The 27,917-nt window shown below is 42.0% G+C and overlaps 1 protein-coding gene across 7 annotated transcripts in view; it reads right to left on the reverse strand.

Moving 5' to 3' along the window:
* Window positions 1-262: 262 nt before the first annotated feature.
* usp48 (ubiquitin specific peptidase 48) overlaps window positions 263-27,917 on the reverse strand; it is a 101,622-nt gene continuing 73,967 nt past the window's right edge. For 5 of the 7 annotated variants that reach the window (XM_021312774.2, XM_021312771.2, XM_021312770.2 and 2 more), the window contains exons 27-29: window positions 17,651-17,747; window positions 15,090-15,116; window positions 14,243-14,962 (exon numbers count right to left, since the gene is read on the reverse strand). In XM_021312774.2, the coding sequence (XP_021168449.2) occupies window positions 15,104-15,116; window positions 17,651-17,747 (110 nt within the window). In that variant the 3' untranslated portion in view covers window positions 14,243-14,962; window positions 15,090-15,103. Of the gene's footprint in view, window positions 370-14,242; window positions 14,963-15,089; window positions 15,117-17,650; window positions 17,748-27,917 lie in introns of those variants that run through there. The other 2 variants (XM_021312776.2, XM_021312775.2) reach the window with 2 other exon arrangements.

The following is a 27,917-nucleotide window of genomic DNA, read 5'->3' on the forward strand; positions in this document are numbered from 1 at the left end:
GTGTTCTACTGTCCTGCTGAAGTGGCAGCATCGATTGATTATCTACGGTTTAGTTACTACAGTGACAGCAACTTTGGTCAAAATTAGTTTATATGTAGAGATTTCAAGTGGCTCTTATTTTGAAAGTCCACATCACATTTGAATGAAAGTTGTTGAGCAATATCGGGAGGTTTTTTATTGTCATGCTGATGTTATAGTATTCGCAGAAAACATCCAATTCTATAGCAACATTTACAACAAAACAGGTCAAATTGAGTCAATGTAGAGATTTTTAAATGCCTTTATTTTTAAATCCCAAATCAGGTAGATGGACTTTGATGAATAACCTCTGGAGATCATCATCTGTCATCTGTAGGAGAAAGGAGTCACCTGTAAAGAAAATAAGTTGTTTTGAGTAATTTTTGAGGGTAAAGAGTGTGACCAAAATATACATTTCCATTTTCACCAGCAGACCAGAATAATAGAAAAAATGTCACATAAAGCATGAAAAAAATATGTCATAACTGATGTAAATATGTGTAAAAACACTTGGTCGACACACCGCGAGCATGTTGCTTTTATTTTGAAAAGTAGTCTCAGCCATCACTGCTGTAATCCTTAGTGTTTGCATGATTGTTCAAATTAATATGGGCCTGCTCCTGTTTATTTCTGAAGGCCCGTCTTACACCAGTTTAAGATTTGGCAGCAAAGGAGAAACAATTATCAGAGGAAAACATTTAAAATATGTATAATTCATTTGGAATTCCAAGAGACAAAGACTTACAAGCTAGTTTGTTACCCACGTCCTTCTCCCAGGCATTGCAGTTTTTGTCTATTCAAAGGTTCGCAAAGACATCCTTTTTATCACGCTAACTAACCCCTCCTGATTAGGTTGGGGGTGTGTGGGCCCAGACACCATGGCTCCAGGCACTATCTGCTCTCAAAACAAGGAAGCTCTTTTTCTCAAGGTCTTACATGCAGTACGGCTGATTTAGTACCCAAAATGTCGTATCAGGGGTCAAGCCAAATGACCTCGACAACAATAAACCAACAAACATCCTGTGAGCTGTGTGCTTTCTGCCTCAAAGGGGAGTTACAGTTTAGAGGCCAGGAGTACCTTTTATTATTCTCCATGCAAATACCTGATTAATATAACAACTATTGATATTTTCCACAACATGACCAACAAAAACAAGTGAGGGCTCCCTTGACCGCAGTCTCCTCTGGTACGCCACGGTTTGGCAGGAATCGCAGCAATGGGCTGTCCTTTTTAACCATCCTCTACACTTCAAGCAAAAATTTATTTGGAACGCCAACTGTCGCTTCCTTCCATGTTCTAAAAAAAACCTAAATTCCAACATAGGCCGTGGGTGGTAACAGGTGGTTTGATTTGCACGCACTTCAGACTTCATTGATTTGTAAAAATATGTGATTTATTTCTTGAAAGAATATAGACAAAATAACGACTAAAAAATGTCTTGCAACTTGTTGAAAACGAAAAATAATCTCAATTTACTGTTTGAAGCTCTAAAAGTGGTCAAAAAATCATTTACAAAACCGTACATCTTCCTAATATATTAAATAACACTACTATAAACCAATGTAACAGTGATTTTCCACAACAACTCACCTCTGCAGCAATCCTCTCATGGTCTTCTACACTGAGTGTCCGACGCTTCTTCACTGGCTGACTACTACCTACACTGCTTTGTCCAACCATGGAGTGGAGAGATCACTTGCCTGCTGCTGAATTTGTAAATTGGGACGATCCGGTCCAAGCTCCTTTATCCTGTTTTTTTCTTCAAGTGAACGCTTTGTAAAAGCATTTTTTTGTAAAGACAAAACAGAATTTTCTCTCATTTTGACACTACTCCACTTTGCAAACGTAAACGTGAATTGACCTAATGAACTGCAGCTGCGCTAATGAGTCGAATCGGGGATTGTCCAATCACACAATGTTTTTTAAAAAAATTAGCCAGTACTGACACTCTACCAGTAATGACACAACAGAATGGGTGTGTCCGGGACGCAGAGCGCTGCGCCCTGTGGAAAACCTTAAATAACCAATTAAAAGTCAGCCTCAGATCATGTACTTGCCAAAGTTGATGCGCCTACATACACTCTCATTAGAACGGCGCCCTGCACATAGGATAGGAAGTGTGCACAATGTGAGCAATTAAATAGAATTATGTATTTGCTATTATAATAAATTCTAACATGTCTATTGAACACACAGTATGAATAAATACATTTCTAAGTATTTTGCAGTTCAGAAATCATTTATTATCAAAACTATTTAAAGGGGGCGGCGCCCAAGCGCCCCCTACTGGCTAGCCGCCACTGCTGGGAGGATTCAAAACTCTTGTTCCAAGCTATTGAAGAATGTGTTACCAGGAAAGAACTTATGGAAACTATGAAACAAGGCAAAATAAAACTAATCCCCGATTAAAATCTTGTTTATTTGATCTAATTACCATAGTCCTACAAAATCTGTGTTTCTAAAAGAAAGATCTAATGGGAAGAGGACTTATCAGTCTGCTTTGAACAAAACTTCTGGGCTCAGATATGTCTAAGAACTTTCAAATTGACTAGAAGCACCAACTTACAACTAATACAATACAAAATCCTTTACAGAGTACACTACACAGGACATAAATTATTCAAGATGGGTTTGGCACAATCTAATATCTGTCCACACTGCATAGGCAATCATCCTGATAATTATATTCATGCGTTATGGTTATGCACACCAATCCAGAGGTTCTGGACACAGATATGTAAGGACTTATCAAAGTGCCTGAGTTGTAAAATTTCACCTTCCCCATCAGTTTGCTTGCTCAGTAACTTTGAGGAAAGCCCTCTGGAAAAAAAAATAGTTTACATGGTGTTCACTGCATTATGTATCGCAAAGAAAACTATCCTCATGAACTGGAAAAGTAAGGAAAATCTCAGTATAAATCAGTATAGAGATCTTTTGTTGGATCATATTAATCTTGAGACAGCATCTGCATCCACATCTGATCGATCTCTTTGGTCTTTGGGCTCTTTTGATCAGCACTATCACTTAGTGGAATGGGGGGGCAGTGGGTTGCTTCCTGCAGGGCGCAGTGGCTTGATGGGGGGGGGGGGGTTTGCTGGGGCTCTGGGGGGCACTCGGAGTGGGGCACTTGGTGGGTCTGACTCTGGGGTCTGTTGCCCCCATCTGGGAGGGGCTTGGGAGGCCTACGGGCGGCCTACAGCAGCCGTTTGCGGCGCTCCTGGGGAGTTCCATGGTGACAGACGTGGGTTACTGACCTGGTAGCTGTGCTGCCGCTGGGTGGGTCCGGGGTCTGCAAAGACCCCGGACTTTGCAGGCGTCCGGGGTCTTTGCAGGCGTCAACATCTGAGCAGGCGTAGGGAGGATCGGGGTCTTTTGCACAATCTTTTGCTCGTTTGGGCTGGCTAGCCAGGGTTACCCCTCTTATTTATCTATTTACTTACTTTTTTTGGGGGGGGGGGCGGCAGTAGGCTTTGTGGGTGGGCTGGGGGGGGGAGGTGTTGGTCCTGGTGGGTGGTTGGCTCGCGGGCCTCGTGGCCTCTCCCTGGCCCCCGGGCTATGGTGGTGCCACTGGCGGGGCCCCCTTCTCAGGGTGGGCTTTCGGGGAGCGGGGGTGCCTTTTGGAGTCAGAAGGGGAGCTGGCTCCCTGGGACGGCTCCCCAGTCCTTTTCTCCCCATCCACGGACTCCTCCCTCTGCCTGCTCCATCACGCTGCCACACATGTAGGGCCTTAAGGAGGGGGATGTTACTGGAGGTTGCCACTTTCTGATGACGTCCGTCTCCCCAAATTTATCAAGCATTTTAGAAACTTTCACTCCAAACATTTTCATATTGCACATTCAGGTAGGCCATGGTATGAGGGGGTGGGGGTGAAGACGTCTGTGTGAGCCTCGCCTCGGAAGGCTCCCTTCACCCCCTCTCGCATTTAGACATTGAGGGTTCTGATCAGTTGCTTGGAGGGGGAGCGCCGGCACCAGCTTTCTTTCGGAGGGGAGGTGGGCTGTGCTGGGCACCCCATTCAGCCCTCCCAGTTTTAAACACACTTGAGAACAACATGCAACAACACAACATCTGAGCAGGCGTAGGGAGGATCGGGGTCTTTTGCACAATCCCGATCTCCGATCACGGCACGGAGTCTGGGGCCTGGAGGAGGAGTGGGCCACCGGGTCCGGGGTCTTGGCGGGGGGCTGCTGTGGGGAGCGAGCGGCTTGCCGAGTCTGGGGCTGACACCTCTGCTCTCCCCAGAAAGGGGTGGGGGTGGCTAGGGTAAGGTGGGGGAGGGAGGGGGTTATTAGGTATTTAGGGGGTGAGGGGGGTTCTGGTTGGGTGGCCAGTATGGGTCGTGTTGCCCCCCCCCTCCCTGGGGGGCCTTGTTCGGGGGTCGGGCACAGGCAGGCGTATAGTTGGATTGTGGTGACCCCCCCGCCCCCCACTTGGGATTGTTGGTTGGGTGTGTTATGTGGGAATGTGTGTACAGCATCTTTTTTTCCTTTTTTTTGTTTTTTTGTAAGTCTGTGTGTGGTGAGTGGGGCACTAGGGAGGGATGGTGTGAATGAGTTTTTTTTTTCCAAGTTCGGGTCTAGTCCGCTCCCTCTCCCAAGAACATCTCAAGTCTCCGCTAGGTGCGAAGCCCATCCCCCCATGTCCTGCCCCCCTCTGCTGCGCTGGCAGGCGCCTTGGCCCGCTGGCGCATTGGCGGCCCTCGGGTTTGGGGCGGGTTCCCGGGTGGGTGCCGGCCCATTCCCAGTGGCTGCTTCGCGGGGCCTGGCCCCCCGGGGCTCGGCCGGGGCCCCTGCCGTGAGGGCAGGGCGCCCGTGGCCCTCGAGGCCCATGGCCGGGACCACTTCAGCGTAGCTGGCTGCCGGCGGAATCCACGGGCTTGTCCCTGTGGCTCCTGGGGGCTTCGGCATTGTGGTGGCTGGGGGGTTTCCTCGGGGTCGTCTCTCCTCTTACCTTGGGGGGGGGGGTGTGTGTGCAGATTTCCTGTGTTGGCCCCTCTTGGGCGCGCTGCTTTGGGAGTCCGGGGTTTTGGGTCCCCTGACTCCTGCCTCGGTGCTCGGGGAAGGCGGGCCTTTGGTTCTCCACAACCACTATCGAGCAATTTCCTTCTGGATAATTTTCACAAAAACTAGTGCACTCTTACAAACACCCACAGGTGCTGGGTTCCAGGTATTAAGTGTTCACTTATATACAGAAAGCCCATAATTTTTTTTTTCTTTCACTTTCTTTTCTCAGGTGTCACTTTACACATGTCAGCTTAAATAATAATACAAATGATTTAGCAATGGCATCAAGGTGTTGTTCTATTGTATCTGTTACAATATGCCTGTTTGGTTGTGCTGTTCTTTTTACATCTCTCTTTACAGGTGATGAAGCAGACGGAAGACATTTTATCATTCTTTCCCTTTTATCTCTTCTTTCTTTCACCTCTTCTCTTTCTTTTTTCTCTTCCTGTTCTTCCTTTACTCTCCTATTTTTCCATTGTAGTGTCCATATAATTTGAAATTCTCCCTGCAGGAATCACAGTAAAACTATTACATCCATAAATCAAGCGGAGCACTATGGCGAATGCCGATTGCTCCACTTGTGAAAGCAAAATCTGTCGAGCTCTATTTGGCATTAAAACATCAATTCTTATTGCCACATTGCTAGACAGGACACTGGGGGAAAATAAATAAATAAATAAATAAATAAAAGGAAGATCCATCCTTAACAGCATTTGCCTGGTTCAGGATCTTATTAATTATAGTCATTTAATTAAACACAATGGTCTTATCTTGTTTCTTGATTTTCGCAAATTAGATTTGGTGAAAGATATATTCATTGTCAACACATTGAGACATTTTGGATTTGGAAATGGGTTTCTTTTTATGATTACAATGTTAAACACCAAAATCAATAGTTGTTTCTCTGTCAAACGGCACATGTCGTAGATTTAAAGTATTTAAAGTAAGTAGAGGTATTAGACAGAGTTGCAGTATCTTGCCTGTTTTATTTATTTGAACTTCTAGTAATAACTATAAAAAATTTAAACATGAAAGGGTTGAAAATAATTAATTAGAAAACAATTATAAGCCAGTTTGCGGGTAATACAACAATATTCGTAAAGAACAAATACCGCTGGCTTTGAAGGAAATAGAGACGTTTTCTCAAGCCTCAGGCCTTCAGTTGAATCATAATGATTAATTTACAATATTCCAGTCAAAAAAGAAATTAAGTATTTGGGAATTTGGATCACTAAATTTACAGTTACTAGTGAAAGAAAAAACTTACAAGATAATATTGATAAATGTAGAAAGATTTTGAATAATTGGCTTCATAGAGATTTGACATTGTTTGATAGATCATTGTTGACAAAAACTGAATCTTTATCCATGCCTACATATCCTCCATATTCTCTAGCTTTCCCTCTGAGACTAATTAGAGATTAACAGAATACATTTCAGCTTTATTTGGAAAAATAAATATCACTACATATTTTTGACAAACCACTAGAAAAAGTGGTTTGTCAAAAATATTGAAGAAGGTGGTATCAAGGCAATTGATTTTGAATTTAATTATGAATGGAATATTAGATGGCTCCAATCCAAAATGGTAAAGCCATGATGAAATAATTGATGTCAGATTGAATTCTGACCATGTAACCGGAGGACAAATCAAAATGGATTGTGAGCAAGGAATTTCACCACACTGCTATGCAAGCTATGCCCGCTGCTGAAAGGACCAACGTATCAACTGCTCTTCCTTGGATGGCCAAAATGAACCGAACTCCCACAAGACACAGACAGGTTCGGCAGAGAAACCACAGGGAAAGTTGAAGGGTTTATTTGGGAAGTTTTGGTGTGATGTGGTTACATTCTGTTTTTACACACAAAGAGCTAACGGACGTAGCTCATGCTAGCATTCTGATACGGTGGCCTCCTCCCTGCCGTCAACCCTCCACACGCCTCCAACCACCAGCCCTCCAGAGACCTACCATACCCCCTTCCGCCACCCTCACCAACCCCCGACCCATTCACACCTTCGGTTCTGCCTTCCTCCCCCCTCACAGTCACACCAATGCAGGTGAGAGGTCAGCTGATGAGGCTTACACAGAGGAAAGCCTCAGGACCGGACAGCATCCCCCCCAGGCTGCTGAGGACCTGTGCAGATGAGCTCTGTGAGGTCCTCAGCTACATCTACAACCTGAGCCTCAGCCTGGGGGTGGTGCCCACCCTGTGGAAGACCTCCTGTGTGGTACCGGTTCCCAAAAACACAGCACGCCAGGGAACCGGCCCACTTCAGACCAGTCACCCTGACCTCCCACCAGATGAAGACCATGGAGCGCCTCATCCTAGCACACCTGCGCACCATGGTGAGCCCCACCCTGGACCTGCTGCAGTTTGCCTACCGGCCCAACATTGGAGTAGAGGATGCCATCATCTACCTGCTGCAACGGGTGCTCACCCACCTGGAGACCACCGGGAGCGCTGTGAGAGTCATGTTCTTTAACTTCACCTTGTCCTACTTTTGGCATCTTCTTCTGATTACTGAGCCGATGTGACAAGTGAATTTCTCCAATGTGAGATCAATAAAGCCTATCTTATCGTATCTTACAATAAACAATCATTTTGAGCAGAGTAAAGTTCAGGAAATTAAATATGAGAGGATTGGGCTCAGCAAAGCGAGTAATGCCACATATAATAATAAAGGGGAGAGTAATGCCCCCCCCCCCCCCCCCTTATTAGTTTTGTTAAAGAAAATATGCCAAAAATAATAATAAACATTTTTCATAAATATTAAACTATTGTTTTTTGCAAATTCATCAGCAGCTGCTATGGGGCAGAAAATCAATAGAGCAGACAGGAAGCATAACTGTCGCTTACCTTTTTTTGGAAACACAGCCACTTTCATCTGAATATTTTTTATTGAATTTCCTGTAAAATAAATCACTACCAATACACCAAGAAACAACCACAAATCCACACATACATAGCATGAACATATTAAAAAAAAACTTTAAAACTCGACTTTATGCAGAATTGTCTGGGAGTCAATGATATGGAACAAAGATATGGTACAATGGAAAGGTGTTGGCAGACCCCTGTATCACAAGTCTGTTTAACCTTGCGATGTGAGATATATCAAATATTGCCCTGAGTGGATTTGGGGGAATATTAATATTCCACGATCCAGAGTTTTAAAGACTGTTCTTCAGAAGGCCTGCACAGCCACTTCCAGATATAACAAACTCAACAAATAGACATGCAAAACATTACTTGCTTGCTTTCAGACATTTTAAAATGCAAACAAATGTCTGAAGAACGAATGTGTCATCTTGGAGACGTAATCTGTTTTACAGCATGTGTTAGTCTATAGGTGTCTTGAGCTGGTTAAGTGTAAGCATGCATCTAAATCACAGGGAGAGTTGTTCCAGCAAGAACTCCACACAGCCTATATGTAATTAGACTAGCTTTAGCTTTTAGCAAACGGTTACCCAATTTAAACAAACATTACAGAAAACAAGTAAAAAATAATAGACATTTGATATTTTTCCATAAATATTTGTTTATTGTATTTTTTACAACTTAGCTGCTGTGGAGCAAAACAAATCAACGGAGCTGACAGGAAGCATAAATGGTTGCTTATTTTTTTGGAAACAGTAATTTTCAGATAAAGCCAATAGACATGCGATACATAACTTGCTGCTTTCAAACATTTTACCTTGCATGAATCAAATAAACGTAACAAAACAGATAAAATAAAACTAAACTAAACCATTCTCTAAGGTCCTCTACTGCACTCTCATTACTCTCTCTTCCTTTACCCTCCAGTTCCATCATTTATAATATTTCACTGCAAGAGAAATACATATATTAACTTTATATTTAAAATGTATTGCTTTATGTTTAAAACAACATCTAAATTGAATAAAGTTAAAAGTCATTTCATCCATCCTTACAAAGGAAAGGGAACTTGTCATATATAAAAATAACCACTGTATGTGTTTTAAGAAATGTATATTGGTTATCAGTCATTTAATGTGCCAGTATGATTTTAAATGTAGTATAGGTCTTTTTACATTTAAAACAAATTGCACAACATATTTGGCTATTCAAATATGTTGTAGCTTGATTGCTCTCCATATTTCCACCTTGGTGTTCTATTTATTTTGGTCTTGCCCCTTCTCTACCAAATTATGGGAACATGTGCATCCTGATTTCTACCTGTGTTGAACCACATATTTCCTTTGCTTTGAACATATAGTTTGGCTGCTAAGAAAAAAACTTTTATTAATAATGTTATCATATACTTAGGGAAATGGTATATCCACAAATGCAGTTACACTAATAACATTACCTGTCATCTCCATTGTTTTTAAAATAAGGTCAAACAATATATTAAAACTATTACATATTATACCAATATGAAATCTGTTAAAACTTTTAATTCAAAGGATCTCTTTAATGTTTTTGTGTAATCTGATATTCTAATTTTGAATATTTGTAGCCCCCTGGTAGTTGTAATAAAACTGTATTCAACTGCACTGTCCCTGCATTGCATTTCTAAAAAAAAATCTTTACACAAAAAAATAACAACCTACTAGTTAAAAAAAACTTTACATGCTGCAATAAATTGTGGGTAGTATACTTCAACAAAGTTCCCATTGATGCATGCTTGGCCAAAGTGTGGATTAAGGACGCCAAGCGGGACGAGACGAAAGAACATTCTGGAGAATTGGGACACTAGGACTGTTGTCATTGAATCCATTTAGGGAAAGGATAGTCATTCAGCTAAATTTCCGAGCTGACTGGGTGAAGAGATACTGGCAGCCTCCTAAAGTTTGGTTTTACTAATCATGGTATCAAATGAAAATGCAAACAGCAGGCACCATTAGAAACTCCAAGTTACGCTGGTCAAGGCACTTTTTGCTGTCCTCCTTATAAAGATGAAATTGTGGATTCTGACAAAACACGTGATAGCAGAAGCTACACGTGCGTCTTCCAGCAAAGTCATATTTGTTTTGGTTCAGCTGTGGGCTTGGAAGCTCTTGCTTTCAACAGCTGTATGTCCTAAAATTAAACCATAATACTGCAACGTGATTGGCTGACTCGTGCTGGGTTGGTTCTCGAGTGGGACCAGATGGATTCATGTATGTAATACAGCAAGAATTCAGTTTGTAAGGCAAGGTTGTGTCACAACCCTGCTTTCAATTGTGGCTGGAGCTTAAAAAGAACTGTTTTGCACAGCTTCTTCCATGTGCCGACACTCGGATACTTAATTTTGTAATGTGATGCTGCCTTAGTTTGTGAAATACAGAACCAAAAAAATTACATAAGCATGAAATGATGGTTCTCAATTCTGAATTGGGTTTCTGCTCACCGAGTAAAAACATATCTTCTGAACCAATCTCAGCCCAAAGGAAATGATGATCCACACCGCACCATCTCCTTTCAATACTACATTGGTTTTGCAACTGCTGCACTATAGAGTAAGGCAGCTCTCAAAAAGATGTGTGCATGGTTCTAATCATTTGTACTTTTTATGTCAGAAGAATACTGTACACAATTCATATACGAGTCTGACAAATTGTGTGAATTAAGATTGTTTTTATGAGTATGAATCTGAAAACTGTGAGTCCAAAGTATTGTGAATTCAACTCTAATCTTTACTGCTATGGACACAAATTCAAATTTGTGGGTATGAGTAGACGTAGAAGTGTTGAAAAGATGTCACACTGGGGCGTAATTGAAAGAAGACCGCATCCGAAATGTTCTAATTCTTGTCATGGGTAGAAAAGGAGCTTTGGACTGCTGTGCCGATTTCAGACAGCCTTTCAGATGCTGCCATCATTATGTGATGGAAAAGCACATGAATGATTCTAGTGAAATCTAGGTTTACAGCCCGGTGCGGTGATAAGCTACATTGTAGCCACAACTGCCCTTTGGGCAGACTGACAGAAGTGAGGCTGCCATATATTGTCACCACATTTTGACAGTTTTGGATGGTAGGATATGTGCCCAAGGACACAATGACAGACAGTCGGAGCTCGGGATTGAATTGGCAACCAGCTGGAATTCCCTAATTCCTGCACCACTGTCTTATTGCCTTATTAAGTTAGCTATAAAACTCATGTTGGGTGGCTAATGATAATTTCTTTTACGTTATGACAATGTGATTGGGAAAGTGATCTTTGTGTGTGTATTCAGTTGCCTGATTGCAAATTTGAGGAGATGCCGTATGTGCACTTTTTCTTTGGTTTAGTGCTGTTGTTTGCAAATGGTGTTTTCTTTATCACGTGTGTAATGTAATGATGATTCTACGATTTTAACATGGTCCAGATTATTTTATTTATTTATTTATTTATTTCCCCAGTGTCCTGTCTAGCAATATGGCAATAGGAATTGATGTCTCAATGCCAGATAGAGCTCGACAGTTTTTGCTTTTACAAGTGGAGCGAACAGCTTTCGCCATAGTGCTCCACTTGATTTATGCTTGTAAATAGCTTTATTATGATTCCTGCAAGGAGAATTTCAAATTATATGAACATAACAATGGGAGAGTAAAGGAAGAACAAAAAGTGAAAGAGAAAGAAAAGAAAAAAGAGTAGAGGTGAAAGAAAGAGGAGATAAAAGGGAGAGAATGATAAAACCTTCTCCGTCTGCTCCGTCACCTGGAAAGACAGATGCAAAAAGAACAGCACAACCAACAGACATAAAGCAACAGATACAATCGAATAACACCTAGATGCCATTGCTAAATCATATGTATTATTATGTAAGCTGACATGTGTAATGTGATACTTGAAAAAAGAAAGTGAGAGAACATAAACAAATAAATAAATTATAAGATTACTGTATATAAGTGAACACTTAATACCTGGGACCCAGCACCTGTGGGAGATGTGAGAGTACACTAGTTTAGGTGAAAATTATCCAGAAATAGCTTGATAGTGATTGTGGAGAACCGAAGACCCACCTTCCCCGAGCACAGAGGCAGGCGTCAGGGGACCCGTAACCCCGGACTCCCTAAAGCAGGTCGCCCAGGAGGGGCCGACACAGGATATCTGCAACCCCCCCCCAAGGAAGGAGTAGAGACGTCCCCGAGGAAATCCCCCAGCCACCGCAATGCCGACGCCCTCAAGAGCCGCGGGGACGAGCCCGTGGGCTCCGCCGGCAGCTAGCCCCGCTGAAGTGGTCCCGGCCATGGGCCCTGAGGGCCAGAGGCCCCAGGGGCGCCCCGCCCCCGCGACGGGGGCCCCGGCCGCCCCCCGGGGGGCCAGGCCCCACGAAGAGGCCGCCGGGAGTGGGCCGGCGCACGCCCGGGAACCCGCCCCAAACCCGAAGCCAACCAATGCGCCAGAGGGCCAAGGCGCCCACCAACGAAGTGGAGGAGGGCAGGACGTGGGGGGATGGGCTCCGCACCTAGCGGAGACTTGAGATGTTCTTGGGAGAGGGAGCGGACCACACCCTTACCTGGGAAAAAAAAAAAAAAAAAAAAAAAGGAAATAAAAAAACACACCATCCCTCCCTTGTGCCCCACTCACCACACACAGAAAAAAAGAAAAAAAAAAAGACGCTGTCCACACATTCCCACATAACACTCACATCCAACACTGACCAGAGGGGGGGGGGTCCCCCCAAATCGACTATACGACTGCTTGTGCCCGGCCCCCGTCGCGGGGGCGGGGCGCCCCTGGGGCCTCTGGCCCTCAGGGCCCATGGCCGGGACCACTGCAGCGGGGCTAGCTGCCGGCGGAGCCCACGGGCTCGTCCCCACGGCTCTTGAGGGCGTCGGCATTGCGGTGGCTGGGGGATTTCCTCGGGGTCGTCTCTGCTCCTTCCTTGGGGGGGGGGGGGGGGGTTGCAGATATCCTGTGTCGGCCCCTCCTGGGCGACCTGCTTTAGGGAGTCCGGGGTTACGGGTCCCCTGACGCCTGCCTCTGTGCTCGGGGAAGGTGGGTCTTCGGTTCTCCACAATCACTATCAAGCTATTTCTGGATAATTTTCACCTAAACTAGTGTACTCTCACATCTCCCACAGGTGCTGGGTCCCAGGTATTAAGTGTTCACTTATATACAGTAATCTTATAATTTATTTATTTATTTATGTTCTCTCTTTCTTTTTTCAAGTATCACATTACACATGTCAGCTTACATAATAATACATATGATTTAGCAATGGCATCTAGGTGTTATTCGATTGTATCTGTTGCTTTATGTCTGTTGGTTGTGCTGTTCTTTTTGCATCTGTCTTTCCAGGTGACGGAGCAGACGGAGAAGGTTTTATGTGTCTGGTCCCCGGCCCCGGACCAGACGCCCCCCCGGAGCGGGCCCCCCCAAGAGGGCGGGCCAACACGACCCGCACGAGCCACCCGGCCAGAGCCCCCCTCACGCCCTAAATACCTATTAAACCCCCTCCCTCCCCCACCTTACCCTTGCCATCCCTGCTCCCCGCTCCTCCTGGGGGGAGCGGAGGCATCAGCCCCAGACCTGGCAAGCCGCTGACTACACACCTCAGCCCCCCGCCAAGACCCCGGATTTTATTTTTTTAAAGTTGCCCGAGTTTCACATAGTGTTTGGGCTGGAAACATTGGGCTGGGCTGACCAGATTTGTCAGATCTGACAAACCCGACTGTACTATCTCTGGTGGATGATCAGTTTAATGATTTACTCTGTAGAAAAAGTAAAATAAAATAAAAATAGATACAAAAAAAATCTTATGTTGAAATATTCATATTTTCTTACTTTGGTGAAAAAACCCAAATAACTTTGATAAAAGAAAAAACTTTATTACCAAACCAACTTTATTGGATTTATGTGATGTTTAGTGTCTTCATGTACATTTATTAGAGGTAATGGCTTTCGTCTGCATTGCTACTCAACAGCCACAGCAGCAAGGGAAATGCTTGTGTTTTTGCAGCCAGTCCTCTTTATACAGTTCTTAGAAAAAGTATTAATACTGTTTGAAGTACTTCATATTTTGTTAAGTTGCAAGGAGAAACTTCTATGTACTTTATGGGTATTTTAAATCATAGACCAACACATGGGAATGCATAGTTTTGGAATGCAGGGAAAAATACATGGTTTTTCCTTTTTTCTTTTCGCATTTGTATTTTCCTCCCAGCAAACCATACATGAAACAAGTTTTAACAACAGTCATATGTTAACGTGGTGTTCAAGGTATTCAAGGAATCCACATAGCTGAAACAAGGCAGTTGAGTTAAGAGAAATCAGGAGGTAACAGGGAGCCTTGAAAATAGCTTTATTGTCCATAAGAAATAACAGGGAAAAGAACTGGACATGTAACTATTTATATTAATTTTTTTACTTTTAATTCATATTTTACTGTTGAAACTTAAGGGGAAAAACTTCTACACATCTCTAGCAGTTTTTTTCCCCAAGTTTCTGAATGATAATGTGTATGGTACTGATTTGATGTTATGATGTCGAGCTAGTAAATGTTCCCACATTTAAGAGTTTTGCTAATTACATGTGCATTGTTTTTTACAATTCTGTAAATTGACCAGTAAGTACACAAGCCTCCACATAATGGAAAGATGAAACATTGTCTTACATTTTTCTTTACCTATAATTTAAAGAAAAAGAACTAGCTACTTTTCTTGGCCAACAGTCAAACTAAACTAAAGCCACAATCTGGAGAACAACAGGTTCTTTCCCTTTCTTTCAACTTGTTCAGATTGGTCAGCCTGAAGTAAGAACAAACACTTTAATTAACAAACTTTGAACTTTAAAAACTTTTTTAAAAAACCAGCCATCCTTATATAAAGGAAAACAGATTCTTTACAACATAGTCACAGTTTTATCAAAGAAAACCTAGCCATAACATAAAAAAAATAAAGCACTTATTTATATATTGACACTTCACATATTCAAGCATTTTTCCTCCAATTTCCATGGAATCTAGCTATGGCTACAGCAGTGTCAGTGCCCAAGGAGGCCTGTACCTAAAAGGGGACACAAATATGATTAAACATTTCTTAATATGAAGTTAATAATATTAAAATGACAAATCTATTATGTTTTTTCAGCACTCATAGCTGAAACATTTAACACCAAGTGAAAAAAACATACCTTTAAACCCCTCCTCAGGCATTCTCACTGTGAACAAATGAGACAACTCTAGGTAAATAAAAAGTGTATATATCTTTTCTATAGTCATGGTTTTCGCAGTAAGAAAATACATTTTCAGTTTACTGTTGACTGTTAAGACATTAGATTATTCTGCAGAGTGGTCAAATGGATAACACATTACCACAAGTTTTATTAAAGCATTAAATGATTATCTAACTGCGTGCCATTACAGTTATATGAACAGTACAGGTGAAGCTGGGTAAAGCCTGGTTTATGCTTGACGCATCCGCAAGGTCCGTGGCCTCTGCGTGGCCAAAAGTTTCTGCTCCGTGCACCTGGGAAAATGACTAACTATGTGGAGAGTACTGTTCGGAAAAACATGGCAGACGAACAAGCACTCCTGGCAGAGATTTGTAAATATAGACATCTTTATGTTATGGCCGATAAAGATCACCATGATCAACAAATTATAATGACTCCTGAACAGATATTGCTTTCACTCTTGTAAGAAAATAAGAGGCTTTAAAATGTTGGAAACAACTGTGTGTTCTACTTCTACATGTAGTGGTGGTGTAGTACATAGACATATATAAAGAGTAGACCCCGCATCGACCGCTCTCGCATATAGGCGCTGACATCATTTAGGGGCGCCATCCTGGGGCGGTCGACAACTCCGCTCAGTGTAATGTGTTAACCAGGTGCAGAATCAATTTTAGTCAACTATACTCGCTGATTATTGAACTAATTTTCACGTTGTTTTTTTCTGAAAACTTTAAAGCTATTATAACAAATGGTTCAGTGCATTTAAATGTTCTTAGTGTGGTTAAAAGTAATTGAATATTCTGACAGAATTTATGTATGCTGCAAAACACAGCCACAGCCACACACACACACACACACACACACACAAAATATATATCTATATATACATATCTATATATACATACAGTGTGCGATTTGCAAAAAAACCAGAGGGGGGGATCATTTCCTCGATTAATCACATAATGTCGATAGGTAACTCGAGATTAATTGCAAATTAATTGTATGTTTTATCCTTTTATTTCTGAAAGTGTAATAGCCTGTTTGGGCATTTTAATATGCAATTTTGCAATAAATGACACTAATAAAATACATGCTGGTACAAAAAATATTTTTATTTTGTTATTTTTCAAGCACTTTTGAGAATTGGAATGAAAACATCCTAGTGCCAAATGTTAAACTCTGGACTATGATGGCTAAATGACTAATCATGACGCCCTGATGTTTACACAATGTGTAAATAAATTTGTAAATAAATACTATGCCGATATATTTTTTTGCCTGTTAAACAAAGATAGACATGGTATTAGGCATTAATAAAAATTTTACATTTCAATAAAGTCATAAGTTTTATTGTTCGTTTTTTCACTCTCTCTCACACACACATCTAATTCTGAGCTTTCACACCAACAATAACTTCTTCGAATATTTTTGCTTGCTGTTTATATCCATATTCATACAGTTTAAGCCTGGAAAAAGGTTTTAAATCTCCAGGTCATTCCAGTCACTTTGCTTGCAACTGGGCAGGAGCTTAATACCCTGAAAGAGACTGTTTAGCAACTGTTTAGTAACTCCAGGTCCTTCGTGTGGCAACTTAATTCAGCCTTAGTTTATCAAATACAGAGAAAACAAATTAATAAGCATTAAAGTACGGTTAATGGGTTGGGTTTCTGCAATGTTCTCAGCATGTTAAAAGCTCATCTTCAGAACCAATGTCTGCTCAAAATGATGATCTGCACCAAGTAATCTACTTTCAGCAGTTATCACCAGTTATTGCACCGTAAACTGCAGAAAATACGTGCAGAGTTGCTCTGTCTGCCTTTACTACCATCAGCTCCTATGGCGGAGGGATATTTCAGCTGGATACACTCAGTGTCTAGTGAAGGCAGGTCTCTTAATAACCGCTGTTTCGTCACTTATTTTAGAGCCCAAATAACCGATTTCACTTTCAGAAACGTGCCCAAAAAAAATCCGCAACCCGTGACTTATAGAATTTACAAGTGCCTTTAGAATAAAACAAGCCCAAAGTCGCATGAAATGAACAGTCTGTGCAACAGTGAGCGCGGGTCTGTTTTGCTACAGCCTCTAGCTCTCTTGAAACTACGGAAAGCGCCGAGGGTAAAAGAAACCTCAGTCCGGGAGCGCGGTGGGGAAAACCATTAGGGAACGGTGTGTGTGTTTTGACGCGCGATTAACGGCGACAAAAAAAATGTCAGCGTTGTGGTCTAACGCGTTAAAACTGACAGCCCTAATTTATATACATGTTTAAATTCAGACCGGGGGGGGGGGGACGTATCCCCCCCAGGGATAAAACATGAATGACCAGAGGGGGGGACGTCACAAGCAGAGGGGGGGGGGGGAGGAGGGGTTAATCCCCCCCCGGCAAATCGCACCAAGTATACATATATATATTGTTACGGCCCAAGGCCTTTCCTCTGAGTCCCTGTGTAGAGCTAATAATTAATTGGTGCTGATTGGAAGTGGAGGCAGCTGGCCAGACTGACGGCAGCAAACTTCCTCACCTGACAGCCCAAGCTCCGCTCCAGCCCAAGCACCAGATGATCAACCCCAGCTGGGAGCAGCTCAGATCAGCCCAGGGGCCCGTTCTTCGTAGCTGCTCTGTGAAGGCATCAGAGCTTTGTTAGTCATTAGCAAATTATATATATATATATATATATATACCCCAATGTCTTTAGCTCTGATGCCCTCACGGAGTAGATGCAATTTTGGAGAGACTAAGTCACAAAAACTTGGACTTGTAGACCTGTATCTCTCTCTCTAATATTAGAAAAATCGCATTCTAATATAAACAATATCTTTTAATCGTACTTGTGAAAAGTTATCCCTCGAGCCCTGACGTCAATAGTCCTTCGATTTAAAAATAAATACACCGCAAAGTGCTGAGGTATCAGTGTGTTCAGCTTGAATCAGCAGGTTAGGGTAGCAGGTCGACCGCCCCAAGACGGCGGTCGTAATTCCTGCGCCGCGACAGTCAATGCGGGGTCTACTCTTGTATTATGTCTATGGTGTAGTATACTTGACGTAAGAGCACAATGCTGCCCTCTAACATCTAGGAGAATAGTGCTACTTTGGAGGAAAAGTTATACAGAGCATAAATGCTGCAGACGTTTCCGCTCATCTTATTTCCGCGCGGAACGTACGTGCGTCAAGCATAAACCAGCCCTAAGACTCCATTAGAAAATAACTCAATCTAATGATCAGATTACTATAATAGAGGAAAAGTTAGATTGATAAGCAGAAATCTCAATTTGTTAGACCAAACAATTATGAGATGCAAGTGGGTTCCAAACAGACAGGATTTGGTCCAAAGGATGTCAGTTGTAAAAGTTATCAGGAAAATGGTTCAACAGTTTCTCCGACCCTTCTTGGCTCCTCCCTACTTGGTTTATCTTCGCACGTTTTTTGTTTTGATCGGCCTAGAATGCCTGGAATAGGGAAACGCTTCCTGGGGGCGGCTTTAGCCCCCATGCCCCCATGTTTGTGACACTTCAAAGAAATCTGACAGAAAGGGTAAATTATTAAAAACTACATCATTATAGATTCAAGAAAAAAAATATATCTTGTATATGCAAGATTGTCTTGGATATTTTTAAGGAGTAATACACCTGTACAAATATCTGGATCACACATCAAATAATAAAATAAGGGGTTTAAGGGAAATGCTTTTTCCTTAATCCCTACTGTATGTTCAAGTCTTGAGTCTATGAGAATATTGTGATCAACTGCAGCCAATGCAGCCCTGAAATCTAACAGAACTGACACAAGTCCATTATCTGAAAACCATGAGAATCTCATCAGTGACCTTCACCAGAACTGTTTCAGTGCTATGATGAGCTCTGAAGCCTGACTGAAACTCTTCAAATAGGTCATTACTTTGTAAATGTTCACATACTTGATTAGCAACTACGTTCTCAAGAATTTTAGATATAGGTCTGTAAATTGTTAAGTCATCTTGATCAAGAGCTGGTTTCATAAGGTTTAATAACAGCTACTTTAAAAGCCTGCGTTGCATATCAGTTCTATTTTTTAAGAATAGAACGGAAATATGCTTTATTGTTCCTCAAGCCCCTTTTCCACCAGCTTTCTTTGGCCAGGCTCTACTCTGCTCTGTCTGCTTGCGAGCATTTCAACAACAGTTTTTTTTTTTTTTTTAAGTGCCAGCCCAGGTTTCTCCAGGCCTGCTCAGGAGCAGGTTCAAACCGAGTGGACCCGTATGGAGTTTCGACAGGAACATACTGCCTTTCAGTGATTGGCCAAAGGCAAGAAGCAATCTGAAGGTTTTCTACAAGGAAGCCCAGAAAAAATTGAAGAACACGGACATTGAGCCCTTTTCCATTAGACCTCAAAAGCCCAGCTTAAATTTCCATTTCCATATGGGGGGGGGGGGGGGGGTGCAGTTTCCCTGGGCTTTACTTCCATGGGAAAAGTGTCCTGGCCTCAGGGTAGGACTTTTCAACAAGTCTGGGGCTTTGTTCAATGGGCAGGGTTATGTGCAGCAAAAAAAAAAACTGCCAGCCACAAGGGGGAGTAAGAAGCAGTAAGGACATGACGAGTTTACAAACCTATCAAATTTATACGCCTAAAGGAAATAGCTACATGTTCAACCCCTCCCGGCCAGTAGATGGCCCACTTATGCTCACCCACTCTTGCTCCAACCTTCGGTACTAATGATCAAACGGAGCCCTGTCATTTTCCTCGTTCACACAAAGCACATTTCCCTAACACTGACTTTTTATGTGAACTCTTTTACTATTAACAAACCATGAACCATGTCTGAAGGAAAAAATAATAAATAAATAAAAGACACTGCAGGTTTTTAGAAGCAGACGGGGATCCATTATTTATTTCAGATCCATGGATTTATAGGGCGTGGGCCAGAATCTGTAGGATGACTTTTCGTATGAACTGTCAGGGGGCAACTTTCTTGCACTGGGATCAGTTGCTAAGTATAGCAGTGATCTCAAAACACCAATGTTCCCACGTTTTCACTTGCACATTAATAAGTTATAGTCGATAAAAAATATAAACCGTTGCGCTCTAATAGCATTTTCTGGTGCCAGTTGGCAAAGATCTTGATGGCAAGGAAAAAAAATAGCCCAGTCCATCCATCCATTCATTTTCCGACACGCTTATCCCTGCTGGGTTAGCAAGGGGTGCCGGTGCTGATCTCCAGCTGTCAATGGGCGAGAGGCAGGCTACAACCTGGACAGGTCGCCAGTCCATCGCAGGGCAGAAATAGCCCAGTCTTTTGCCCAATTTACTGTGATATCACCAAGACCTGCTGCGCTAGGATACCACAGGTGTCGTGCCAAACGACTCATCCCCGCCAGAATTTGTATCTCCTGCATCAGGAGAGTGCTTGAAATCAATAAAACTTTTAACCTCCAGCGTTGTGAAGTCTAAATATTTTCAAACATCACATTCTAATAAAATGAAATAGATTTTTTAAACTCCTCATATTGTTCTATTTTTAAAAGCGACATGTCTCGTTTTCTTAATATGGTTAATCTCTCTAGATTGTTCTTGGTTGAAATAAAATCTTATCTGATCATTTTGGCTGTACCTTTATTCAGTGTTCATTTGATCACACGTGAAATACTCTTTATATGATCTATTCATGCGGGTCTAGCTACCAAAAAAGAAAAAGAAAAAAGACAAACAAGTAGACAGCTGTGATCTGCCTACTTGACTCGGGAAGGTGGATTTTTGGTTTCAGCAGACAGACTTGCAATAATCTAATAACGTAAAGCTGATATTTTCGTGACATCTGGAAATGACCACAGAGCCGTTTACTTTCTCAGAACGTGTTTTACTGAGTGATCAATCGAGTTTTAACCGACATAGCAATCCTTATGATAGCATTAACAAGTGTTACATTTTCAGTTTTAACCCACTAACTGAACAATAATGTAACGATACCATTGCTTTATTTAATTAAGAAGACTAAAACATCTTAATTTCCACTTCTAATAGGTTGGAAATGAGGCGGAGTTGACTGGATTCATTCTTCCAGCTGAATGCGCTCCCGACGCAGGGGATACAAATTCTGGTGGGGATGAGTCGTTTGGCACGACACCTGTGGTATCCTAGCGCAGCAGGTCTTGGTGATACCACAGTAAATTGGGCAAAAGATTGGGCTATTTCTGCCGTGCGATGGACTGGCAATCTGTCCAGGTTGGACCCTGCCTCTTGCCTATTAACAGCTGAAGATCGGCACCAGCACCCCTCGCGGACCCAGCAGGGATGAGCGTGTAGGAAAATGAATGGATGGATGGACTGGGCTATTTCTTTTTCCATGCCATCAAGATCTCTGCCAACTGGCACCAGAAAATGCTACTATTGGGCTTTCTTCGTCTGGAAACGGATGCATACAAACATCTTACGGGTATAGCCATGATGAACTGGTTTAACTCGCACAGCTGACAATACGCCGATCTGATTGGCTGAGCAGCAAAGCTCGAATCACGTGACATCTTTAGACCGAAGTGCAAAAGTTTATATTTTTTATCAGCAATAACTTATTAATGTGCAAGTGAAAACGTGGGAACATTGGTGTTTTGAGATCACTGCTATCTGTAGCAACTGATCCAACTGTAAGAAAGTTGCCCCCTGACAGTTCATACGAAAGTGCTTAGGGAGACATCCTACAGATTCCGCTCCACGGGCTATTTTGAGGATTTCTCTAATTTTACAAGCACTGAAAGTTTTGTATGAAGATAATTTTGTGTCAAAACTATTTGTGCATTGTGTGATTTTGAAGTTGCAGAGAGAGTTACGTTGTAGACCAGTTAATTTTTATTGTTTTGATGCGGGTTTTTCACGCATGCGCGCCGGACTGGTAGGCAAAAGGCGAACACAATGGCGGACGCAAAACAGAGAAACTGACGAGTTCTCCACATATTTTTCTTCTTTAGATAACGTATCACAAGATCGTTTAAAGAGTAAGTTGATGGTTTTTGGTATCAGATTGCCAGATCCACACAGCAAAAGCCTGAAGGGACGGAGCAAGTCTGTGAAATGCTGGCCAAGTCCGTACCGTGACATATACAGCTGCCTTATAAACACGCAGGCCAGTACACACGAGAGAGCACGAAAGCCCCTGAAACCACTGGACGGCTACAATTATTTTATATCGGGACATAGGCACCAGCAACTCCCGCGACCCCATGAGGGATTAAGCGGGTCAGAGAATGGATGGACATTCAGACATGTGTAACAGCAGAAAGCGGAGTCGGACACAGACCGCGCCTCAGCAGAGAGGAAGACCCGCCCGGTAGGTTAAAAAAAACATGTTCACTACGGATTATTTTGGTGTTTTTGTCTTGTTAAAATGGGTGGGGGTGTCGGCGACGTTGCAGCGTAAACACAGACGTACTAGCGCGCGTGAACAGGGGCGTAATGCAGCCGCTGTCTGGTGAACACTATTGCACACTGATTGCACCAAGAAAACTAAAATGACGTGGCGTGCTGCTGCTGCAGCGCATCGACTCCGCTTCTCCCGGCCCCGTCTAGCGATCGCCACCTCCACTCCACCACTATTTAAGTAGAACAATGACTAGAGCAGAATTAAGTTGTATTTACCGGAGATGAAGTGTAGACTGCAAATTCTGTCGTGGTACGATGGCTCCCACAGTCCATTGGGATTGTCTGCCTGCGCTCTTTTCATTGAAATTATCCATTTCTTTCTTCTTTTTTCGTCCTTCGGTAAACAAAAGAAACGTACATCCGACGATTTGGAATGCCTCTGTGTGCAACCGGTAGCACAACAAGTCGTAGGTAATGTTTAGATTCCAAAATTAAACTAACTAAAAATACGCTAACCCGTTTTGTCATGTAGTAGACGAGAAAAGTACTGTTTTTGCCTACCCGCGGGACCCGGATGTAGCGCTGACGTCACGCGTGAACTGGTCTATAAGTTTTGTAGTTGTAGAGTAAAAAAAAAAAAAAAAAAATCACAAGTACATTTTTTTTTACCTGTTCAAATTTTAAGTACAAGTACACAAATTATGTTCTACAAGTTGCACATCAAAAACCTCTTACATTCTCAGTTTTGCTCCAAATGGTCCAGAACTATTGTTGCAAACTATTTGTGCATTGTAACTTTGGAGCTTTGTAATAATAGATTTTTTTATCTGTCACAATTACAAAAAAAAAATGTTACACCTCTTCAAATTCTTGAGTACAAGTACACATTGTTTTCTGTGAGTTACACATCATGTCTTCCATTCAGTTTTGCTGCAGTTCATGTAAAACAAATGGTGAAAAACGAATTCAAACACATGTATTAAAATCTTCACAATTTTTTTATATTGTTTTTTCAAAAATACAATTCAATAAATACAACTGCATGAATCTGCTGCTGTGAGTCACAAATTCAACTTTACAAGTTACACCTTCATTTTCACTTTTGACCCAAATGTCACACCAGTAAAAATTATCCGTGACTTGTGGATAGTACCCTTGATCATACAGCAGAGGGCACTGCCTGCTCGGTATGTCTGTATCAACTGGAGATGCATATATGGCCTACTGCACTATTTGTGCATTATAACTTTGGAACTTTGTAATTGTTCTGTGCAGCTCAACAAATTTCATCCATATCTAATATTGTCACTGTTAATATTCTGAATGGGTAGCATGTAGCTATTGTTGAAGAAGAATGTGATGTAAAACACACCTTAACAATCATATTTAATAAATACTTTTCTTTTGATAACAGATTTGTTACTTTTAAAAATTTATGGGACTTTTTGACCAACTTCACATTTTTAAAAGTAACAAATCTGTTATCAAAAGAAAAGCATTTATTGAATCAGAATGTTAAGGTGTTTTTTACATTGATCACATTATTCTTCAACAATAGCTGCATGCTACCCATTCAGAATATTAACAGTGACAACATCAGTGGATGAAATTTGTTGAGCAGCATCTAGAGGTGTTCTACTGTCATGCTGAAGTAACAGTATCCACTGAAGACATACGGTGTAGTAGTGACATTGACAGCAACTTAGTTCAAAGTGACTTAACGTAGAGATTTTGGAGGGCTATAATTCAGAAATTCCACATCATGTAGATGGATTATTATGAGTAACATCTTGAGATCTTAATTTGTCGTCTGTAAGGGAAAGTAGTCACTTGGAAAAACCAATTGTTTTAGTATCCCTGTGTAAATTCTCAGTTATTCGGGTCATCGCAACAGCAAGCATGTTTAAGCCTGTTTGCTATTGTTTTAGTAGTTATTCAGGCCAAACAGTGACTAACCAAAATAAATATTTCCATATTCACCAGCAGACCTGAAGAAAAATAAATATTACATAAAGCTGTAAGAAATTATATGAACTAACTGAAGTCGATATGTGTAAAAAACAAAGAATAGGTTAATACACGTCAAACACATTGCTTTTATTTTGAAAAGTAGTCACAGGCATTAGTAACCACATCCGGTCTCGGAATATGAACTAATGAGCCTTTTTTTCGTTTCTGTTTAAAAGCATTTTTGTTTTATGTTACCCGAAATGGAAAATTCAATTCAAATCATTTTTCAAATTTTACTTTTCCCTTTTTGACAATGAAAAAGAGAAATGCTTTGTATTTTCTTTTTTGTATTTTAAAACAAAAATCAAATCACCATTTGTTTTTGTTTTTTTTAATTCCAGTTTCTGAAAAGAAAATCCAATGACCAAAACATACACGCCCCTTGAAACATGATAAAATACTATAAATATCAATGGCTGCATTCTTCAAAAGGTCTACGTGGGCTGGGTCCAGTGCCGGCCCGAGCCTCTTGGGGGCCCTAAGCAGAATTTGATTTGGGGGCCCCCCTCCCACCACACAGAATCACCTATGCTAGAAGATTATTGACACAAATGTCACACTACAATGTTATAGTGAATATTATAAACGAATACAGTGAGGTTATGTATTAATACAAAATAAATAAATAAACAATACTTAACATACTTCTCTTTTATTAAAACTTTTGAATACAAACATATTAAGTAAATTATTTGCAAATGTGCATTAAATGTGCAAACTTTTAAATAAAACAAAAATAGACAAATGTTAATATAATCAAAAATAGAATGTTACAAAAAATACTTGTCTTTTATTAAAACTTTTGAATACAAACGTTAAGTAAATTATTTGTAAATGCGCATTAAACGTGCAAACTTTTAAATAAAACCAAAATAGACAAACATTTTTATAATCAAAAATAGAATGTTACAAAAAACCTTCTTTTATTAAAACTTTACAATACAAACATATTAAGTAAATTATTTGCAAATGTGCATTAAATGTGCAAACTTTTAAATAAAACAAAAATAGACAAACGTTAATATAATCAAAAATACAATGTTACAAAAAATACTTGTCTCTTATTAAAACTTTTGAATACAAACATATTAAATAAATTATTTGCAAATGTGCATTAATTGTGCAAACTTTTAAGTAAAACCAAAATAGACAAGCATTAAAGGTATACTATGCAACCGGCGTTGATTTTCCAGCGAGGCTCCCCCCAGAGGGCGAAAGTAAAAGTGCACTGTCGTAAATATGCTCAGCTGTTCTCCTGGTTTCTCCGTCAAGCCAGGCGCGGTTGTTTTAAGCTTAGCAGACAGGCGAACACAACGAATACAAAAGTCGAAAAAACGGCAGTACAAACAATGACTAACACAGTGAAAGTATGAACATGCACAGAGAGAGAGAGAAACCACTCCAATGCAGTGTTTCCCCTAGGAATTTGCTTACCGGACGACCGGCGGAGCGGGGAGAGAGAGACAAACTTTGCGCCGATGACCGGCTGAGCGGAGCGGGGGGGGGACAAGCTTTGCGCGATCTGCAGAGCGGGGGGAGACAAGCTTTGCGCCGATAACCGGCTGAGCGGAGCGGGGGGAGACAAGCTTTGCGCGACCGACGGAGCGGGGGGGAGACAAGCTTTGCGTGCATATCGAGTAAGTTTTATTTTTTATTATTATTTTTTTGGAATGTCGGCGAGGCCGTAGCGTGAGGGAAACCCTACAATGTTACTTACAATCGCATCAGCAGAAACGCGAGGTCCGCGCCAGCCTTGCAGCTTTCTTTTTCTTTTAGCTCTCGCCATTTGGAAATAGCTTGCCCGATGTTCACCCGTGTACGACTCCTCTCTCTGTCCAGAGCCTTTTTGCTCTTTCTTGCCTGCTCTGACATGGGCTTTCGCTGTTTTGTCGCTAGTTCCGCCATGATAACTGCACAAATATCGCCACTGCGCTAGCAACGAGCATGCCTTTCATTGGGGGCGTGTAGCAGTTCTCGCCGTAAAGCAAGACCGACTCTCGCGATCTTGCACGAGATTCTGAGCCTGTGGGTGCGAGCCGAGGGCTCCTGCAATAGGGGGTTTTCACTGACGTCACTGGCCAACTTCCGGTCCGCCATATTGGGTGGCACACTTCCTTATCTCTAGTTGTCGTACATGTATTATCTATCGCGAATGGATAAGTACGCCAGCACGCTAGAGCGACCAGATAAGGACGTATATCTGAGGAAATGTTCCGTGATCGACCATATGGACCCCTATGCCCTCCACGGTGTCTTGTTTAGCCGTAATCCAGATGATTGGCCAAATGTAGAGCACAGCGACATAGTGCATTACCTGGTGTTCGGTGAAAACCCTCTGCACACTCTTGAGGAAATGAGAGCTTACAAGGGTCTAGAGGCTCACAACCAGTTCACATCTGGTTATGTACATCAAGGAAATCGCCATCATACGTGGACGGGTGAGTTTTAATAAGATGGTAAAAATGTAAACAATCCGACGCAAATGTGTTGCATGCTTCTGCGGTGGCTGGCGCGGTGCGCGAAGGCGCTTGGCTGCAGGGCCGATCGACGCCGCTCGCGGCTTTAATTATTTAAGCAGAACAATGACCAGTGAAAAATTAAGTTGTATTTACCGTATTGGCGCCGGTAGGAGCTGCAGATCATAAAGCCAGCAAACAGTGGGAACACAGCAACTCGTTCAAAGGTAAGCTGCGCTCAGACGGGCTCTGGCACATGCTAGTTTAGTAGCTGCTAACCGTCAGTGCTAACAACCACTCGCGCATGTAATGTACTTTTAACTTGCTGCTATGTGTTTCAAACGTTTAGAACACACTCTCATTGACATCGGGATACTGTGGAAAGTTATGTTCGGTCGACTTACAGCCGCGATCCAAGCGAGCCGACGACTCTTTGTTATCTCTGTAACTCGTTCAAAGGTAAGCTGCGCTCAGACGGGCTCTGGCACATGCTAACCGTTAGTGCTAACAACCACTCACGCATGTAATGTACTTTTAACTAGCTGCTATGTGTTTCAAACGTTTAGAACACACTCTCACTGACATCGGGATACTGTGGAAAGTTATGTTCGGTCGACTTACAGCCGCGATCCAAGCGAGCCGACGACTCTTTGTTATTGCTAACAGTTGTTCTCCGTGGTTGCGCCTCCAGGCAGGAAAGCGGTGGAAAATTAATCTGTTTCTATGTTTTTCCCATGGCGATCATGTGTTGCGCTGTTACAGCCCACAATACAGCAACGGTTTACCATGGTTGAAATCAAGTGAAGGTGAAATTAATCAAATTAAAACACGGCTGAGAGAGGGAGTACAGTACGCGGTAGTCATAGGCAGTAGAGGCGGCGGAGGCAGTCAACATGACAGCTGCGGAAAGTAATAAGTCATAACGCCCAAGCCCTATTATTAATATACATATCTTACATGTTTTAAATACTTAACAGTTAATTACCTGTGACAAAGT

Source organism: Fundulus heteroclitus, chromosome 20 (genome assembly GCF_011125445.2).
Source record: "Fundulus heteroclitus isolate FHET01 chromosome 20, MU-UCD_Fhet_4.1, whole genome shotgun sequence".
In the NCBI taxonomy this organism is placed as follows: domain Eukaryota; kingdom Metazoa; phylum Chordata; class Actinopteri; order Cyprinodontiformes; family Fundulidae; genus Fundulus; species Fundulus heteroclitus.